Raw genomic sequence first — 15,130 nt, 5'->3', positions numbered from 1 at the left:
ACAGGGCTTTTCCCCTCTGTGGGCCCTGGCCTCTCCAGGTGGGAACCAGAAAGCCAAGCTGGGGGTTTTGTCCTGAAGTATACCCTGTTTTTTAAGAGCATGCACCCAGCAGAAAGGACAAAAATCATCTTGCCTGTGCCTCTGGTCCTTTTTTCACCTGCCAGGGATCAAGCAGGTGGATGCAGAGGCACTGTCTTCAGGGGGACTGCAGGTCTGGCTGAGCTATTGGGTACTTGTTCTGCCAGCTGGAAAGTGAGTTAACAGCACTGTGAGCCTGTGTAACAGCTGTGCTGTGCCTGCTCTGGTCTGCCTGCCTAGGGCAGGCTTTACCTCTGCTGCTGGAGAGGGCTGCCGCTACCTCTGGCTTTCTCTCCCAGCCCCGTCTTGCCTTTGCTGCTGCTGCCACCACCCACAAAACCTTGGGTGCCGCAGGAGTGCACGAGGACTTCAAATCCCTGCTGGCACTGGATCTGAGCCTGAGAAATTGGTACGCAGTTGCCTGGTAGAGGCAAAGCCTGGCTTTAATGCCGGGCTGAAGGCCTCAGAAATGAGTGCTGGTAGGATGAAGGCTCCACAGCAACCCTACTGTATTAAAGAACTGCTTATAGCTGCCAAATCTGGAAGCTGCTGTTACACCCTCCTGAGTCCTGTCCTTGCTGGGTTCAGCAGATCTGTCAGCAGCATGTCCTTAGGAAGGGTTTCCAGGTAGCAATGAACTCCTCTCTGTGTGGGCACTGGTGTACCACCCCAAGTGCTGTTGCTAACACCATCCCAGCAGCATATAAAACAAGGTGACAAGGTTAGCACCCCTGACCCTGAATTGTTTTGTGTCCTGTGCCTGCCTGCTACCACAGGCTCATCCTTTGGGACCAGTGGGACTGGACCAGGCCCACCCCTGGCAGCCAACCACAGGCAGCAGCCTCCTTCCCTGGGAAAGCTGGCTTTCCCTGACAGCTTTGCTGGAGTCCTTTTGCAGCATGTTCCAGGATGCTGGGATGCAGGCAGTTGTACTCGAGATGCAGGGCAGGGAAAGCTGCCAAAGCCTTCAGTATGCTTCCCTGAGTTGCCAGAATTAGGTGTTAATCAGTTTTAGGTTCAAATCCCTCAATGCCAGGGGTTGTTCCGAGAGGCACCACCAGCAGCAAATCAACAGTCCTGGTCAGTAACTTCACAGTAACAATTTATTGAGCAAGTTTTAATAGCTTTCAAGGCTGAAAAGGCCATTAAATGTCTGGTCTCAGGTATGTTACAGAGCAGTCCTCCTAATGTTCCTTTGAGATACCATGGTCTTTATATTGCAGCCTGTACTGTCCCACCCTGGACTGCTGGCTGGGAGAACTGTAATGAGTGGAAAGGGTTGTTTTTTCCAGCATCCACATGCTTTGGGGTCAGTTTTCACTTAGAAGATGTTATGAAGGACATTTTACAGCAAAAACAATTCCTTCACCCAAGCATAGGGTCTGTTTTATTCATTCCCTCTTTGTGCGCAAGACAGACCTCTTCGTTAGCTGCTGTTTTCCACATGATCGCTTTTTTACAGGGAACGGCATGTTTTGGCTGGAGTTGTGTGTTCCTCCTGCAGGGCTGGTTCCTCCTCTGAGGTTTGCTGGTGTGACCCACGTGGTGAGACCCCTGGGTCCCCACGCCTGAGGGCATGGGGACTGCAGGGCCGGATGGAGGGCTGCGGCTCTGCCGCAGGTGGAGAGGACTCTCCTCTCCCAGCTCTGGGACCTGGCCAGACCAGAGGGGAAGCTTCCCCCCGGGGGGGCCCGCTGCAAAACGAGCTTCTAGGGGGGTTGGAGGGGGCCTGGGTACGATGGTGGGAGAGCTCCCAGGACCCTGCTCCTTTGCAGTGAAGCACTGGGCGTCCCTGACCCGTTCCCCTCGGGCTCCATACCGGCAGCAGGGCCCACCTCTTGGCTCCCCAGTCCAGTTTTTGCTACAGCCGCCAGCTGGTCCCGCATCTACCTTCAGTTCGACAGAGCTCGGCCGCTCCTCCAGAGGAAACCTGCTGTCAGAAAGCGCAAAGACTTGCTAGAGGTCAGGGAATGCAGCAGCGGAACCCGGAGCACCACCCGCCGCCCACTTCCCGCCATCTACGTGTGATCTCTCTTCAAGGAAACCAGGGAGGGGGTTCCCCCGCCCGCGGCTGCCAGCCGTCGGGGAACTGAACAGGGAGGCGGCCGGGCCCGGCCCGCCGGCGGTGCCAGGGGCCGCCTGAGGCGGTGCGGGGTCGGCCCGTGGCGGGGACGCGGCCGACGGGGACAGGCAGCCCTGCCAGCCGCCCCGCCAACATGGCGGCCCGCGCCCCCCTCCGCCCGCCTCTCGCGAGGCTGCGCGGGGCGGAGCCGCGCACGCGCACGAGCGGGGCCCAGTGCCCGCCCCCGGCGGCCCGGAAGCTCCTCCCCCTCGGGCGCCGAGGGAATGGGCGCCGTTGGTTGGCGGCTGGGCGCGTAGGCGCGGGGTCAAGATGGCGGCGCCGGCCCGGCGGAGCGTGGTGTTTGTCACCGGCAACGCCAAGAAGCTGGAGGAGGTGGGAGCGGGGCGGCTGCCTGGCGGCGGCTGCCGAAGCCGGGGTCTGGGGTCTGGCCCTGACGGGCGGGTTTCCCTCCCTTCTCCCCCCGCAGGTCACGCAGATCCTCGGGGACTCCTCTCCCTACACGCTTGTGGCGAAGAAGCTGGACCGTGAGTTGGCGGCGGGGCCCGGGGGGACGCGGCGGCGCGGCGGGGCCGGTCGCCTCCTCAGTGCCGGCCTCTCTGTCCCCAGTGCCGGAGTACCAGGGGGAGCCGGATGAGATCTCCGTGCAGAAGTGTCGCGAAGCTGCCCGGCAGGTCGCTCGCTTTCTCCTTCCCCCTTGCTGCGGGGGGGGACGGGGTCCCGGGGGACGGTCAGGGGTACAGTTGGCCTGGCCTGGGGGGCGGCTGGGGACCCTGGGGGTGTCGGGGTACATCTGGCCTGGGGTGGGGGGCAGCTGGGGTCCCTGGGGCCTTGAGGGGAGTCAGGGGCACATCTGGCCTGGGGTGGGGGGCGGCTGGGGTCCCTGGGGCCATGAGGGGAATCAAGGGCACATCTGGGCCTGGCCTGGCCTGGCCTGGCTGCACTTCCGTTGCCTGGCTGTTTCTGTCACCAAAATGGGGAATGAGAAAACTCCTTAACAGCAATGTAGCATTAAGAAGCAGGCATTCTTTATTGCAGTGCTGGATGCATGGGCACCTGTGCATGTGCCACCTAAACATGCATGCCGTATGTTTCATTCAAACAAAATGGTACAGTCCACCCTTATGTTTATGTATTACATTTCTTGGGGAAATCGTATATCTTTATTCAATAGGCAGTACTATGTTAATTAAGCATCCTGCATGCTCCTTACATGTATCTCTCAGTCTCCTAAGGGGTCTCAAACAATAGTCGACCCTATTGTTACAGCTGAACAATCACTGAACCTTAATTTACTTCCCTTATACGGAGAGTCCAAGTTTGTTTAATTAGTTACCTATACAATGGTCTCCTCAGCTACTGTACAGTCTCCTCGGGGATTATAAGTTTTAAATGACTCTTTCTGTCTTAGCATGAAATTACACAACTAGGATTGGTTAGCAGTCTCTCTGCAGTGATACACTGAAACAAACAATATAGTTGCAAAACTAAAACTATATTACATGGTAACGTTTCTGGCCTACGCTGGGTGATGGTGAGTTCTCGCTGGTGACAGTGTTTTGGCAGTCCTGCTGCTGCTCCTCCGGCCTCCTGTGGTTTTGAGCAGCAGGACAACATGGCAGTGCCTTCAGTTCAGCCCCGGAAGCTGTGAGGCACAGAGTTTTCTGTCAGCTGGAGCTTCTGATGGATCAACTTCTGGAGTGATCTCTGGGATGGGTGTCTTAAAAGAACCAAGTGAGGGTTGGGACTGAAGGGAAATGCAGGCATGCCTTCAGGACACAGGCTTTCCTTTTCCTTGTCCCACCATTCCTGTCCCTCAGGAGGGCAGGGGGTTGTTCAGCTCTGCTAGTTTTTTTCCATGTGACATTTCCCCCTACTGTTGTTCAGCTACTCTGGCCTGTCTGGGGAAAGCATGGTTTTGATTGTGTCTGTCTGGTGTGGATTGCCTTTGAGGTGAAGAGCTCTAAGGGCTGGTGATTTTTTGTGACGTCCTTGTTATTGTGGAAATGTGAGAATAGGATTGAACAAGAAAATGGTTTAGAGGCAGGGCCTTCCTCTAGATCTAATGCTTCTATCTCTTGGGCTTTCACTGTAGGTTCAGGGACCTGTTATAGTAGAGGATACCTGCTTGTGCTTCAATGCCCTTGGGGGGCTTCCAGGACCCTACATGTAAGTAGGAGAGAGGTTGCTTCACCTTTTGTATTCTGGAGTTAGGAGCACAGTCTGGCAGGGTGTGCTTCACGGGGGTTCTCTGCGTGCCAGGAGCAATAGGGTCAGGGAGGTGATTACCACTCTGTGTCCTCAGCTTCATCCTGTACCCCAAGGGCTGGACTTAACTCTGTGAGCCCTGCTGTAAATCACGATGCAGGATGAGAGATACAGACCTGAGCTGTTGGCGCTGTCTCCTGATCTACAGTGCTGGCTCTTGTAGCCAGCTCGGGAACCTGGCCGCACAGCAGGCTCTGTGCATTTCAGCAAGACTCTGGGATCAGTGTCCTATAGGTTCTCATAGGGACTGCTTTAATCCAGCAGATAACAAGGTTATTACATTACAGTGTAACTCCTCTAATAAAATACTGCCTTAGCTCCTGGAATGAACTTGGTGTGATTAATTCTTCCAAACTCTCTGCTGAGCTAAGCAGAGACATAAAAACTTTATATGGGGAAGGTGGTGCTAGAACTGGCTGTAAGATGTGCACAGGTTGAGTTGAGAAAGGTATTTTGGCATGTCGGCACTCATGAGTGAGAACTGGGTTATTTACATAGTCATCAGTACTGCGATAAATTAAATACCCTGCTGCTGTTTTCATTGTGTCCCATTTAGTTTAAGAGCTAAGTCTGTTATTATTGGTAAATAGTCCAGAACAAGGTGATTTGACAGCAAATTTAAGAGGGGTTCAAAGGACTGTGAAAGTGTAAGCAACAATGTCATTTTTCCTCTGTTCTTCCCCTCCAGAAAATGGTTCCTGGAAAAACTCAAACCAGAAGGTGCTGCCTCCCTGTTCCTGCTCTGCATGTAACTCAGTCCTTTCCAAATGAAATGGATCCCTTCCTTTGCTGGGTTCTGCTGAATGTGCTTGCCCACTGTGCTGCCCATTTCATAGCTGGCTCCTTTCCCATCTGTCCAGCTCTGTCCCTTCGCGTTCTCTCCTTGAGCCTGTTCTGTGCCCTTCATGGGATGTTGTTTACCCTGATAGCCTCAGCATCATCCCTAGATTTCCAGACTCCTGCTTCTGCAGGCTGGTGGCAGGGCTTGTGGGAACTTCTTGTTCCTGCTGCTCCCTTTGGTTTCTGTGCAAGCGCCCCCTCCACCAATGCCCACCTCCCCTGGCATGCAGTGAGTGCATATTAACAGTGTGACTGCAAACCTCACACTGGTGTCATGAGCATGAGCGTTATTCATGCTAATTCAGAGTGGGCTGTAGTCCTCTCCGGTGCTGCACACTTGTTTGCTTCTGCTACCAAGTTAATAGCGGGGCCCGGCAGCTCATGCTGTGCTGGATCTGAGGCCCTGGTTTCAATCGTATGAGGGACCCAGCCAAGAGCATCCTTGTGTCTGAGCTTTGCCACCTTCAGGAGTTCTTCCTCTTCCTCGTGGATGTGAACATGGAACACTCCTCGATCCGTCTCTAGGTGGGTGTGTTGTTCTCCGAGGGAAAGGCAGTAATGCTGGGATCCTTTCTGTGTCGCTCAGGCCTGTACAAGCTGCTGGCTGGGTTTGAGGACAAATCTGCCTACGCTCTCTGTACCTTTGCATTCAGTACTGGAAACCCAGAGGAGCCAGTGAAGCTGTTCAAAGGCCAGACTCATGTAGGTGGTGTGCCTGGGAAACACACTGAGGGAGGAGGGCTGTAATGTGATTTTTGTAACAGCGTTTGCACAACTTTAGTGGCCCCTGGGTCACTGAATGCCCTTGGAGCTTCTCTGTGTTGAGAACAGGCTGAGGGAGGATGCAGTTGGTGCTGAACACTGCAGCCTTTTTGCCCAGCTGCATGCACTGAACACTGTGTGCTACCTCGGTCTCTTCAGCCCCCATGTCTCCCTCTGGCAGGGTTATATTTGAGTGCAGCTGTTAGCTTTGTTAATTGTGTGTGGGGGTAAAGGTGCTGTCAACATAGAGCAGCATGATGGAGCACTGAGTTTGGGGCTGCTAATTTTAGTCGCATCCCAGGGAGGTGCTGGGCAGGAGGGCAGCACCGTGCAGTGAGCCTGTGGTGGCCACTGCGGCATGAGGGATGGCTGCATGTAGCTCTTCAGTCTGTGTTTGAAATGTGACTGCAAGGGAAGTGCTGTGAAAACATGGCTGACGGGGCTTTTTTGCTTTCTTGTGACAGGGGCTGATAGTGGAACCCAGAGGCCCTCGAGATTTTGGCTGGGATCCCTGCTTTCAGCCAGATGGCTACAACCAGACGTAAGTAGTGTCTTATTTACAGCTCTTTACATCAGAAAACCCAGGGTAGAGTTTGTGCGGCGAGGAGAACCTGCTTACAAGGGAGGGTGGCAGGGAGAAAACTCCCTCCTGGATCTGAATGTGGTGGGTTACGGAGAATGCCTGGATCAGGACGGGGGTTGTTGGCTTTGCCACAGTGTCACTGCAGATGACCCGCTGGAGTTGAGCTGAGTGATGGTGAGCAGAAGGGGTGCTCTTGGTGACTGTGGGGGATGCATGCTGTAGCATCTCTACTGCTGAGGCTTGTGGTTTCTCTCCCTTCCAGCTACGCCGAACTGCCCAAGGCAGTGAAGAACTCCATCTCGCACCGTTACAGAGCGCTGAGTGAGCTCTCTGCCTTCTTTCTCCAGAGCAACTCGACAGACCCCCACCCTGGTCCCAGCTAGCCTCCCCGGGCTGCCGGCACCCTGCGCTGTCCGTGTCACAGCCCTGGGAGAGCTCTGCTCCGCTGTGGGCTGCCATTAAAGCTGTTCTTTTTGAAGCCACTGGTACCTTTTTCCTCCCGCCCTGTTTTGTTGCTTCAGAAGTGCTACAGAGCCCAGCAGGTCTGGATTATTTAAGCTGCAACGCTTGTGCCGCAGGGGTGGCTTGTGCCCCGGCTCCGGCCGGGGTGTTCCCTGCCGCCCTTTGTGCCTGGGGAAAGCAGGGAGGCCACGACGACGCCGAGTGCTGGGGCTGCACGTACGCCTGCGGTGGCAGCACCCCCGGCTCCCGGGGCCTCCCCCACCTCCCGCGGGCCCAGCTCCACCCGCTCTTGGGGGCGCGGCCTGGAGCGGCTAGCCAATGGGAAGCGGCCAGGGGAGAGGCAGCCAATGGGAAGCGGCCAGGGGAGAGGCAGCCAATGGGAAGCGGCCAGGGGAGAGGCAGCCAATGGGCTGCGGGCCCGCTGTGCCCAATGGGTGCGCAGCGCAGCCGGAAGCGGTCAGAGCGCGGCGAGGCGGGACACGTGTGGCGGCGGCGGCGCCGAGCGCGGCCATGGAGCTGCTGCCCCGGAGCCCCGGGGAGTTCGGATCAGCCCGCTACTGGGAGCGGTTCTTCCGGCAGCGGGGGAAGCGCCCCTTCGAGTGGTACGGGGCCTTCCCGGAACTCTGCCCCGTCCTGCAGAAGTACGTCCGGCCCCGTGACAAGGTGAGCCCCCGCTGGTGCCCCCGTCGATCGGCCGAGCCCGGTGCCGCCGCGTCCCGGGGTGCCACAGTGAGAGAACAGGAGAGACCCAGAAGCTGCACTGGCATGGGGAGCTGTGGGGGTCCCAGCACCCAGATCATCTCCGAGGCGCAGCAGATGCGTCGCTTCTGCACCCGTGTGACTCTTCCATATGGAAATGTTGTCTCAGGGCCATGGAGAAGGGGGATTGCGGGTGCTGTGGGTGTGGTTGTCACAGAGGGCTGGTGGCCGTGGCTGATATTTAGTTGTAAAACACTTTATGGCATGTTTCCAGGGTGTTCTCCCTATCACGCTGCTCTTGTGCTGCTCCCCAGGTTCTGGTGGTGGGCTGTGGGAACTCGGAGCTGAGCGAGCAGATGTATGACATGGGGATGTGCGAGGACATCGTAAACATCGACATCAGTGATGCAGTGATCCGACAAATGCAAGAGCGGAGCGGGAGCAAGAGGCCGAAGATGCGCTACCTGCTGATGGACATGCTTCAGATGGACTTCCCTGATGCCCACTTCCAGGTGGTGCTGGACAAAGGCACGTTGGATGCCATCCTCATCAACGAAGAGGAGGCCACTCTAGCCAAGGTGGACAAGATGTTTGCTGAGATCAGTCGAGTCCTGCAGGTAGGAGGGCGCTACCTCTGCGTCTCTTTGGCTCAAGCCCATGTGCTGAAGAAAGCAGTGGAATACTTCTCCCAGGAAGACTGGGTTGTGCGTGTCCATCAGGTGGCTGGCACCGGGGACAAGCAGCAGTTTGTCCTACCAGTCTTTGTCTACGTCATGACAAAGTTCAGGAAGATCCCTGGCTCAGCATTGCAGATCCTGGAGATCTGCCCTGAGGAGCAGGACAAGCCGATGCGGGTGGAGAGCGCGGAGCAGCTGGTGGCGGCGGTGAAGGACAGGCAGCATTACGCCCTGCTCTGCAGCCAGCTGAGCAAAACTCCCTGTGGGGAGCAGGTTTCTCTGGACCTATGTGACAAAGAGAGCGGGAAGCCTCGCTACACGCTGCATGTGGTTGACAGCCCCTTGGTGAAATCATCCCGGGACAATCACTTTGCCATCTTCATCAGTGAGTACAGCCTCTCATGCCTGCAATGAGATGGTGCACTGGCCAGGAGCTGCAAAATGACCAGCAGTCCTGGCCCTGCTGAAACTGGGGCTGGAGAGGGGAATAACCTGCCTGTGCAGGGTGCAGTTGATGTTTTAATCCTGGCTTTGTGGTGGGATGTGTGTTGGCCTGGTGGTGCAAGCAGAGATCTGGCACTCAGCTTGCTGGCTGAGTGGATGCCCGTCTGGCAGCAGAAGGACACTGCCTGCCTTGTCTCCTAGTTAGTGATTCCTGCCTTGATGCTGGTGACAGCTGCCATAGCACATCACTGTGTAAAGCCCAAGCGCAGCGGTCACAGCCAGAGAGGTTTTGCTGGTCTGTGTGGGTATCCTGACTTTCCAGGGCCAGGCCGCTCGGGGCTGTGCTTTGCTCTTGCACCTTGCAGAGTCATGTCAGGCTTTGCCAGCAACATTGTTCCCTGCCTGCGGACCTGCAAAGTTGGGGCGTAGCACAGCCTGGAGATGGGTCATGAGGCTGTTGGACACCCCCTTCTTGTGAGACGTGGCTTTTCCAGCCTCCTGCATGAGCCTGCCCAAAACAGGGATGGTCCTGGCTCTGCTGACGGTTGCAGAGCACAGCTCTAGGCATGCAGTGGTACTGCCTTGTGATGTCTTACCATTCCCTCTCTTGGAGGCGAGGGCAGTCGCCTGGGGACTAGAACTGGCCCAGGCTGATGGCAGCCTCTTCTGCAGTCCCACAGGGCAGAGAAACCGAGTGGCTCTTTGGGACAGAGGAAGGGCGGAGGCAGCTGGCGGCCAGCGCGGGCTTCAGGCGCCTGGTCACTGTGGCCCTGCACAGGGAGCAGCACTACGAGGGTATGGCTGGCATCCAGGAGGAGCTGTCAGGGAAGGTGATGGAGCTGGCCCCGCCGGGCCTCCCTGCCCGGCAGCAGGTGAGCCCCACCGCCTGGCACCCTCGCTTGGCTTCCCCAAAACCAGGGCCTTGCTGGCTCTCTGCCAGCAGCAAATCCCTGTTTGCCAAGGGAGACCAAGCTGCAGTGCATGAGCTGACAGCCTTGGTGGGGAGGAGATTGGCCTCAGGTGTAGCTCCTCTCAGTTTTCCCTCCAGCTGGCTGCCTTTGCTTGGAGGCGGGATTTGAGGTGCCTGCATGGCAGGAGTTGGTGTGAAATCCTTGCCCTCCAAAACCCAGCATCCCAGGAAAACCAGGCATCCTGAAACCCTGAGAGCATCCAGTCTCTCCTTAATACTGGCTTTAACTTCCATCCTTTGTCTTCTTCTTGCCCCAACTCTCCAAACCCAAGCTCTTGCAAGAAGTCTTTGGGGTGTTTGCTTCCTGTACCCCAACACGCATATGGGAGGGAAGCTGGTGTCCCACACACTGGTTCCCAGCTCCCCTGTGGCTGCCTACAGCACATCCCATTGCTCCTGCACTGTGTCTACTTCGTCCTGGCTCTTTAGCCATGGGCAGGACAGCAGGAGTGCCAGGGTCTGTTCCTGTAGCCTTTGCTTCCTCATGCCAGTCCCTGTCCTTGCTGCAGGTGCCCTTCCTGTCCGTGGGAGGGGACATCGGGGTGCGGGTGGTGCAGCACCGTGACACCAGCTCCCTGAGTGGGGAGTATGTCGTGGAGGATGTGAAGGGGGACGGCACCTGCTACTTCCGCCGCCTCATCTTCCTCTGCAACAGGAACGTGGTGCAGTCGGAGGCTCGGCTCCTGGCCCCCATGCCTCTCCCAGGTATGTGGGGCAACCGGGAAGGGGCAGGGTCCAAGGGAGCCTTTGGGGTGGCAGGGAGTGAGACTGATACAATAAGCAGATTGTATACAATAAGCAGATACAATAAGCAGACTGCTGGGACCTGCCTGCCTTGTCCTGGAGCAGCTCTGGGAGTGTTTTTACGCTCTGCTGCTTGCCTTGTGGGTGGGGGTGGCTAGTCCCCAGAAAGCACCCCTGTCTCCCACCTTGCTTCCACAGCCAATGCCTCCTGTTTTTCAGGCCAGAAGAAGCGGAGGAAGGACAAGAAGAAACCCAGCCCCCCTGAGCCACCTGCAGCCATTGACAAGAGCTACCTGTGCTGCGAGCATCACAAGGCCATGGTTGCGGGGCTCTGCCTGCTGGGGGACCCCAACCCACTCCCAGGTGACAAGGCCAGCAGTGGGAGGCTGTGCTGGGGGCAGGCACATGCAGGTCCATGTGTCCCAGCTCCTTGGGGAAAGGCTTTCCTGGCCGAGGTGCCCCGTGTACCCTTCCTGAAGTGGTTTGGGGCCAGCGGGTGGACGAGCGGTGGAAGCATGGCCTCTGGTGGCTCACTGTGTGCTCTCTGTTTGCAGGAGCCGTGCTGGCAGTGTTGGTGGTGGGGCTTGGTGGGGGCAGCCTGCCCCTCTTTGTCCATGACTACTTCTCACAGGCCAGTGTGGCTGTGGTGGAGATCGACCCCTCCATGCTGGAGGTGGCCACGCGCTGGTTCGGCTTCTCTGAGGGTGACCGGATGAAGGTGCACATCTCCGATGGCCTGGACTATGTGGCCAAGCTGGCGGCTGAAGGTACCATCTCACAGAGCACCCCGCTGAACCTAGCGGGTGACACGCTGGGGACCGCAGTCTGGGCTGCTTTCACGCTCTTCTTCCCCTCCCCACCCATCTGCTATGTGTCACGAGCTCCAGCCTTGCCAGGTCTCTGCAGCTCACAGGCCTGTCCTTGCCAGTGTGTGTGTGGGACCTCTGGTTTGCTGCCTCCCCCAGCGCCAAGGGCTGCTGCTGTGGATTTCATTTGGAAAGAGAAACCCCAGGAGAAAGAAGCAGCCGTAACATGGCAGGGGGAGCCTGTTGACCACCTCATCTGTTGCCTCCCCAATGTGTGTGGCTTGTCTCTTGTTCCATGGGATAACAAGTCTCTGTGCTTCCTCCTGCAGCCCCAGCCCAGTGTGATGCCATCATGTTCGATGTGGACAGCAAAGACCTCACGGTGGGGATGAGCTGCCCACCCCCAGCCTTTGTAGAAAAGCCCTTCCTGCAGAACGTTAAAACCATCCTCAAGCCAGAAGGTAGGAGGGGAGATCTGGCCGTGTCCCTGCAGCCAGCCTGGCTGGTCCTGCACAGGGTTTGAGTAAGGAGGCTGTGCCACCATTTTTCATCCTGGAGAACAGCGGCCGCGGCTAGGAATGCTGTGTGAGCATAGCAGCCACGGCCAGGATTACTGTGTGACATCCACCGCTCCTGGCAGGTCCCAGATCCTGGTGTTTCAGTGGGTGTTGTGACAGCAGGGAGCAGGGTGGAGTGGGTGGCCCATGGCACTGCTGGGTCAGGCAGGCTTGAGACATCCTGGGGGGCCAAGAAAGGCTGCAGGAAGGCAGAGGGTGTAGGTGGTACCCGGGAACAGATTGTGTGGCCACCCACGACCCATGTGGTGGCAGGTACATGGAGCTGGGCCAAGGGCAGCGGGGTGATGCCGGTACTCCTTGTGCTGTCATGGGGGAGATGTTTGCACCAGGGTGGCACAGATTCAGTCGTGTTCCCACAGGGAGGTGGGGAGCAGGGAGCTCTGCATGGTCTGGTCTGAATTCCCATCCTTCTTGCCCTGCTGCAGGAGTCTTTGTGCTCAACTTGGTGTGCCGTGACGCCCAGCTGAAGGAGTCTGTCCTGGCCACCCTCAAGGAGGTCTTCCCACTGCTCTACATGCGCCGCATTGAAGGAGAGGTCAACGAGATCCTGTTCTGCCAGCCCAGCCCCGAGGGCCGGCGGGACCCCAAAGAGCTGGGGACACGTGCTGGGGTGCTGGAGGGGGCCCTGCAGCAGACTGGGCACCCCTGGGACAGCTCGTATGTGCTGGCAGACATGCTGCAGGCCATAGAGATCCTCTGAGAGGGACTCCAATGCCACTTGAATGAGAGAGAGGTCCTCATGTGGGTGCTGTGGCCCTGCAGCGGAGGGGTGCCCATGGCTGGGACTGCCACCCCTGGGGGGGCTGGTGCTGGCCTGGGTCTGCCTGAAGGATGGAACTGGCATGGGAGGACGCGGCCTGTGGCGTGGCTCCCTGGGAAGGGGTCCAGGCCCGTGGAGAGCTGTGCAGCCCAAGGGGCAGCGCTGGGGTAGTGAGGGGAGGAAGGTGCTTTGGGACTGGCAGGGCTGTGGGTTAGGGTCTGTTGCCATTGCTTTCCCATTGTAGGAAAAATATCCCTCTGACCATCGCCTTCCCCTCCTGCACAGCTTCTTCTGATGCCGCCTCTCCCCACAGCTCCAGCATCCCTGATCACTGGTGTCTGTGCAGAGTCCCAGCCCTGCCCCAAGCCTGGCTGTGGATGTGTGGTGTGGGCTGAGAGCTGTGAAAATAAAGTGCTCAGGGCTGTTCTGAGGCCTGCAGTGCTTTGCTAGGCTTATTTCTGGAGTGCCCAGCACCCCTAGGAAAGGTATGATCACCTCTGCTCCTCAAGGGCACGTCCTGGGGACAAGCAGCTGCCCCTTGTACTTTGCTGCCTGCTCCACACTTGCTTTCCTGAAGCTGACACCACCATGTGCCTGCCCCTCTTCCGGATCTTTCCAGTCATTGCCACTGGGTCCTGAGACCTGGGACCTGTAAGCCCCTGGGCCCTCAACCCTTCTCCCCCTTGCCCCCCTGGGCCAGCAGGGGCCAAGCCCTGTGCTTGGCCCCCTGGGCACCCCAATGTGCTCAGCCAGCTGGTGCAGGTGAGCCTTCCTGCAGGATGAAAAGGCAGCGGGAAAATACCCATCGGGGTGTTCCCACAGCACCCCATTCCTGCCCAAGCGTCTCATTCTGTCTCTCCTGAGGGTGTCGCAGCCTGGTCCCTCCCTCTGAGGGTTTGCTGAAGAGCTGACCTGTGTATTCCGCCTGGTTACAGAGCAGTTGCCCTGCTGGTGTCCCGTATTCATCAGAAGTCGTTTGAGGGGGGGGGATTGTCTTTCTCCCCTGCAACAGCTGGTACCAAAATGAGTCTGAGACATGGTACCAACGTGACTGGCTTGCAGACATCAAGGTGACAACATGATTGGGCACTGTGATGCTTTGCCAGTGATGCTGCACCCCCACTCCCTGCTTCCTTCTGCCACTGGCACCCTGAGCAAGGACATCTTTCTGGCAGCTGCTTCCTAAAGCAAACCCCCTGCCACCTTTCTGCAGCCCAGCGTGGTAACAACACCAGAAGCAGCACCAGGGGGATCTGACCTAGCTGTTGGCATGGAGGCAACAGCAGCCACATCTTGGCATGGCTGCTGGGGCCACCTCACCAGCTTTGCAGCTGTGTCACCCTGTCCCAGCAGGGTGTTGGTGTCGTCAGCCTTTCCTCCAACAGCAGGGGCCAGCTCTCCGCCACCTCCGGGAAATCCTCCTTTGTTTGGAAAGCTGAGTGAGAGGGTGCATGAGCCTGAGGGTCTGCAGTTTGCCAGCCCTGTGGGGGCTGCAAAAAGGGGTGCCCCAAGGGCTCTCACCCCCTGAACCAGTGAGGACCACAGCCACTGTGCTGATGTGGGAGATGGGGCTGTTTGTGCCCAGGAGGTGCTATGGCAGCCATGCCAGCAGCAAGCACGTCCCTCTGATCACCAACCCTGGCTATATTTTACTTTTAATTTGCCAGCAGGTTCTGCTTTAGAAGCTGCTCTGTTCAGATCCCTTCTCTGATGTTCCCTGCCTTATTCCCCTTCACGGCGAGGGACAAAGTGGTGCCCTACTTTTTCCCTGGGCTGGCCTGCTTCTACGCAGAGGGAGTAGATGCTTTTTTTAAATAAGTGCTTTTGATGGTTTCCAGGCGCTGGAGAGCAGGGCTGGCCTGCTCACTGCCTCAGATAAAGAATGGCAGCGTGAGTGCATGCACCCTGTGCGCTGCTCGCTGCCCGGCTGCTCATCTGCTGCAGTGTGTTCAGGGCAGCACGTGATCACTGGTCAATGGGAGAGATGAGGCTGGAGCTCAAGCTGGGTGGAAGTCTGCCTGCCCCCATGCAGTTGGTCTCTAAAGATTCTCTGTGCTGAGCACTTTTTTTTGAAAGATATCTATTATCCATCCAGCTTAGCGATGGCAAATTTCTCAACTGGATCAACAGTGCTGCATTTAGTCTATTTTTAACTTAGTTTTCAATTCTCAACATAATTCCAATGACATAGGTTTGTGTGTGTGCCCTTTATTTTACCGAAACCATCTCCTTTCTTCTCCAGGAGCTCATACAAAGGCTGCGTTCATCCCTCCCTTGTCCAGTCCTGCCTTTCTGTTGTGCTTCCTAATCACTGTGTAACGCCACATCCTGGTGGAAAAACAAAAGCCATCTATTAGAAAGAATATAAGGATGAAATCT

At 57.2% G+C, this 15,130-nt stretch overlaps 2 protein-coding genes across 2 annotated transcripts; both read left to right on the top strand.

Annotated features, from left to right (window-relative positions):
- Window positions 1-2,396: 2,396 nt before the first annotated feature.
- ITPA (inosine triphosphatase) lies at window positions 2,397-7,099 on the top strand. Its single transcript, XM_037403900.1, has 8 exons — window positions 2,397-2,533; window positions 2,628-2,685; window positions 2,768-2,832; window positions 4,254-4,327; window positions 5,115-5,146; window positions 5,853-5,968; window positions 6,493-6,569; window positions 6,874-7,099. Exons 1-8 carry the CDS (start codon window positions 2,471-2,473, stop codon window positions 6,992-6,994), a joined length of 606 nt encoding a protein of 201 aa, XP_037259797.1. The 5' UTR covers window positions 2,397-2,470; the 3' UTR covers window positions 6,995-7,099.
- An 89-nt stretch (window positions 7,100-7,188) lies between these two features.
- EEF1AKNMT (eEF1A lysine and N-terminal methyltransferase) lies at window positions 7,189-13,189 on the top strand. The gene is made up of 8 exons (XM_037403897.1): window positions 7,189-7,736; window positions 8,087-8,834; window positions 9,566-9,765; window positions 10,373-10,568; window positions 10,827-10,970; window positions 11,162-11,374; window positions 11,743-11,874; window positions 12,417-13,189. Exons 1-8 carry the CDS (start codon window positions 7,392-7,394, stop codon window positions 12,689-12,691), a joined length of 2,253 nt encoding a protein of 750 aa, XP_037259794.1. The 5' UTR covers window positions 7,189-7,391; the 3' UTR covers window positions 12,692-13,189.
- Window positions 13,190-15,130: the final 1,941 nt, after the last annotated feature.

Source organism: Falco rusticolus, chromosome 11, assembly GCF_015220075.1.
Source record: "Falco rusticolus isolate bFalRus1 chromosome 11, bFalRus1.pri, whole genome shotgun sequence".
Taxonomy (NCBI): domain Eukaryota; kingdom Metazoa; phylum Chordata; class Aves; order Falconiformes; family Falconidae; genus Falco; species Falco rusticolus.
Note: the sequence above shows the minus strand (reverse complement) of the source record. Positions and strands in the feature narration are given on the sequence as shown.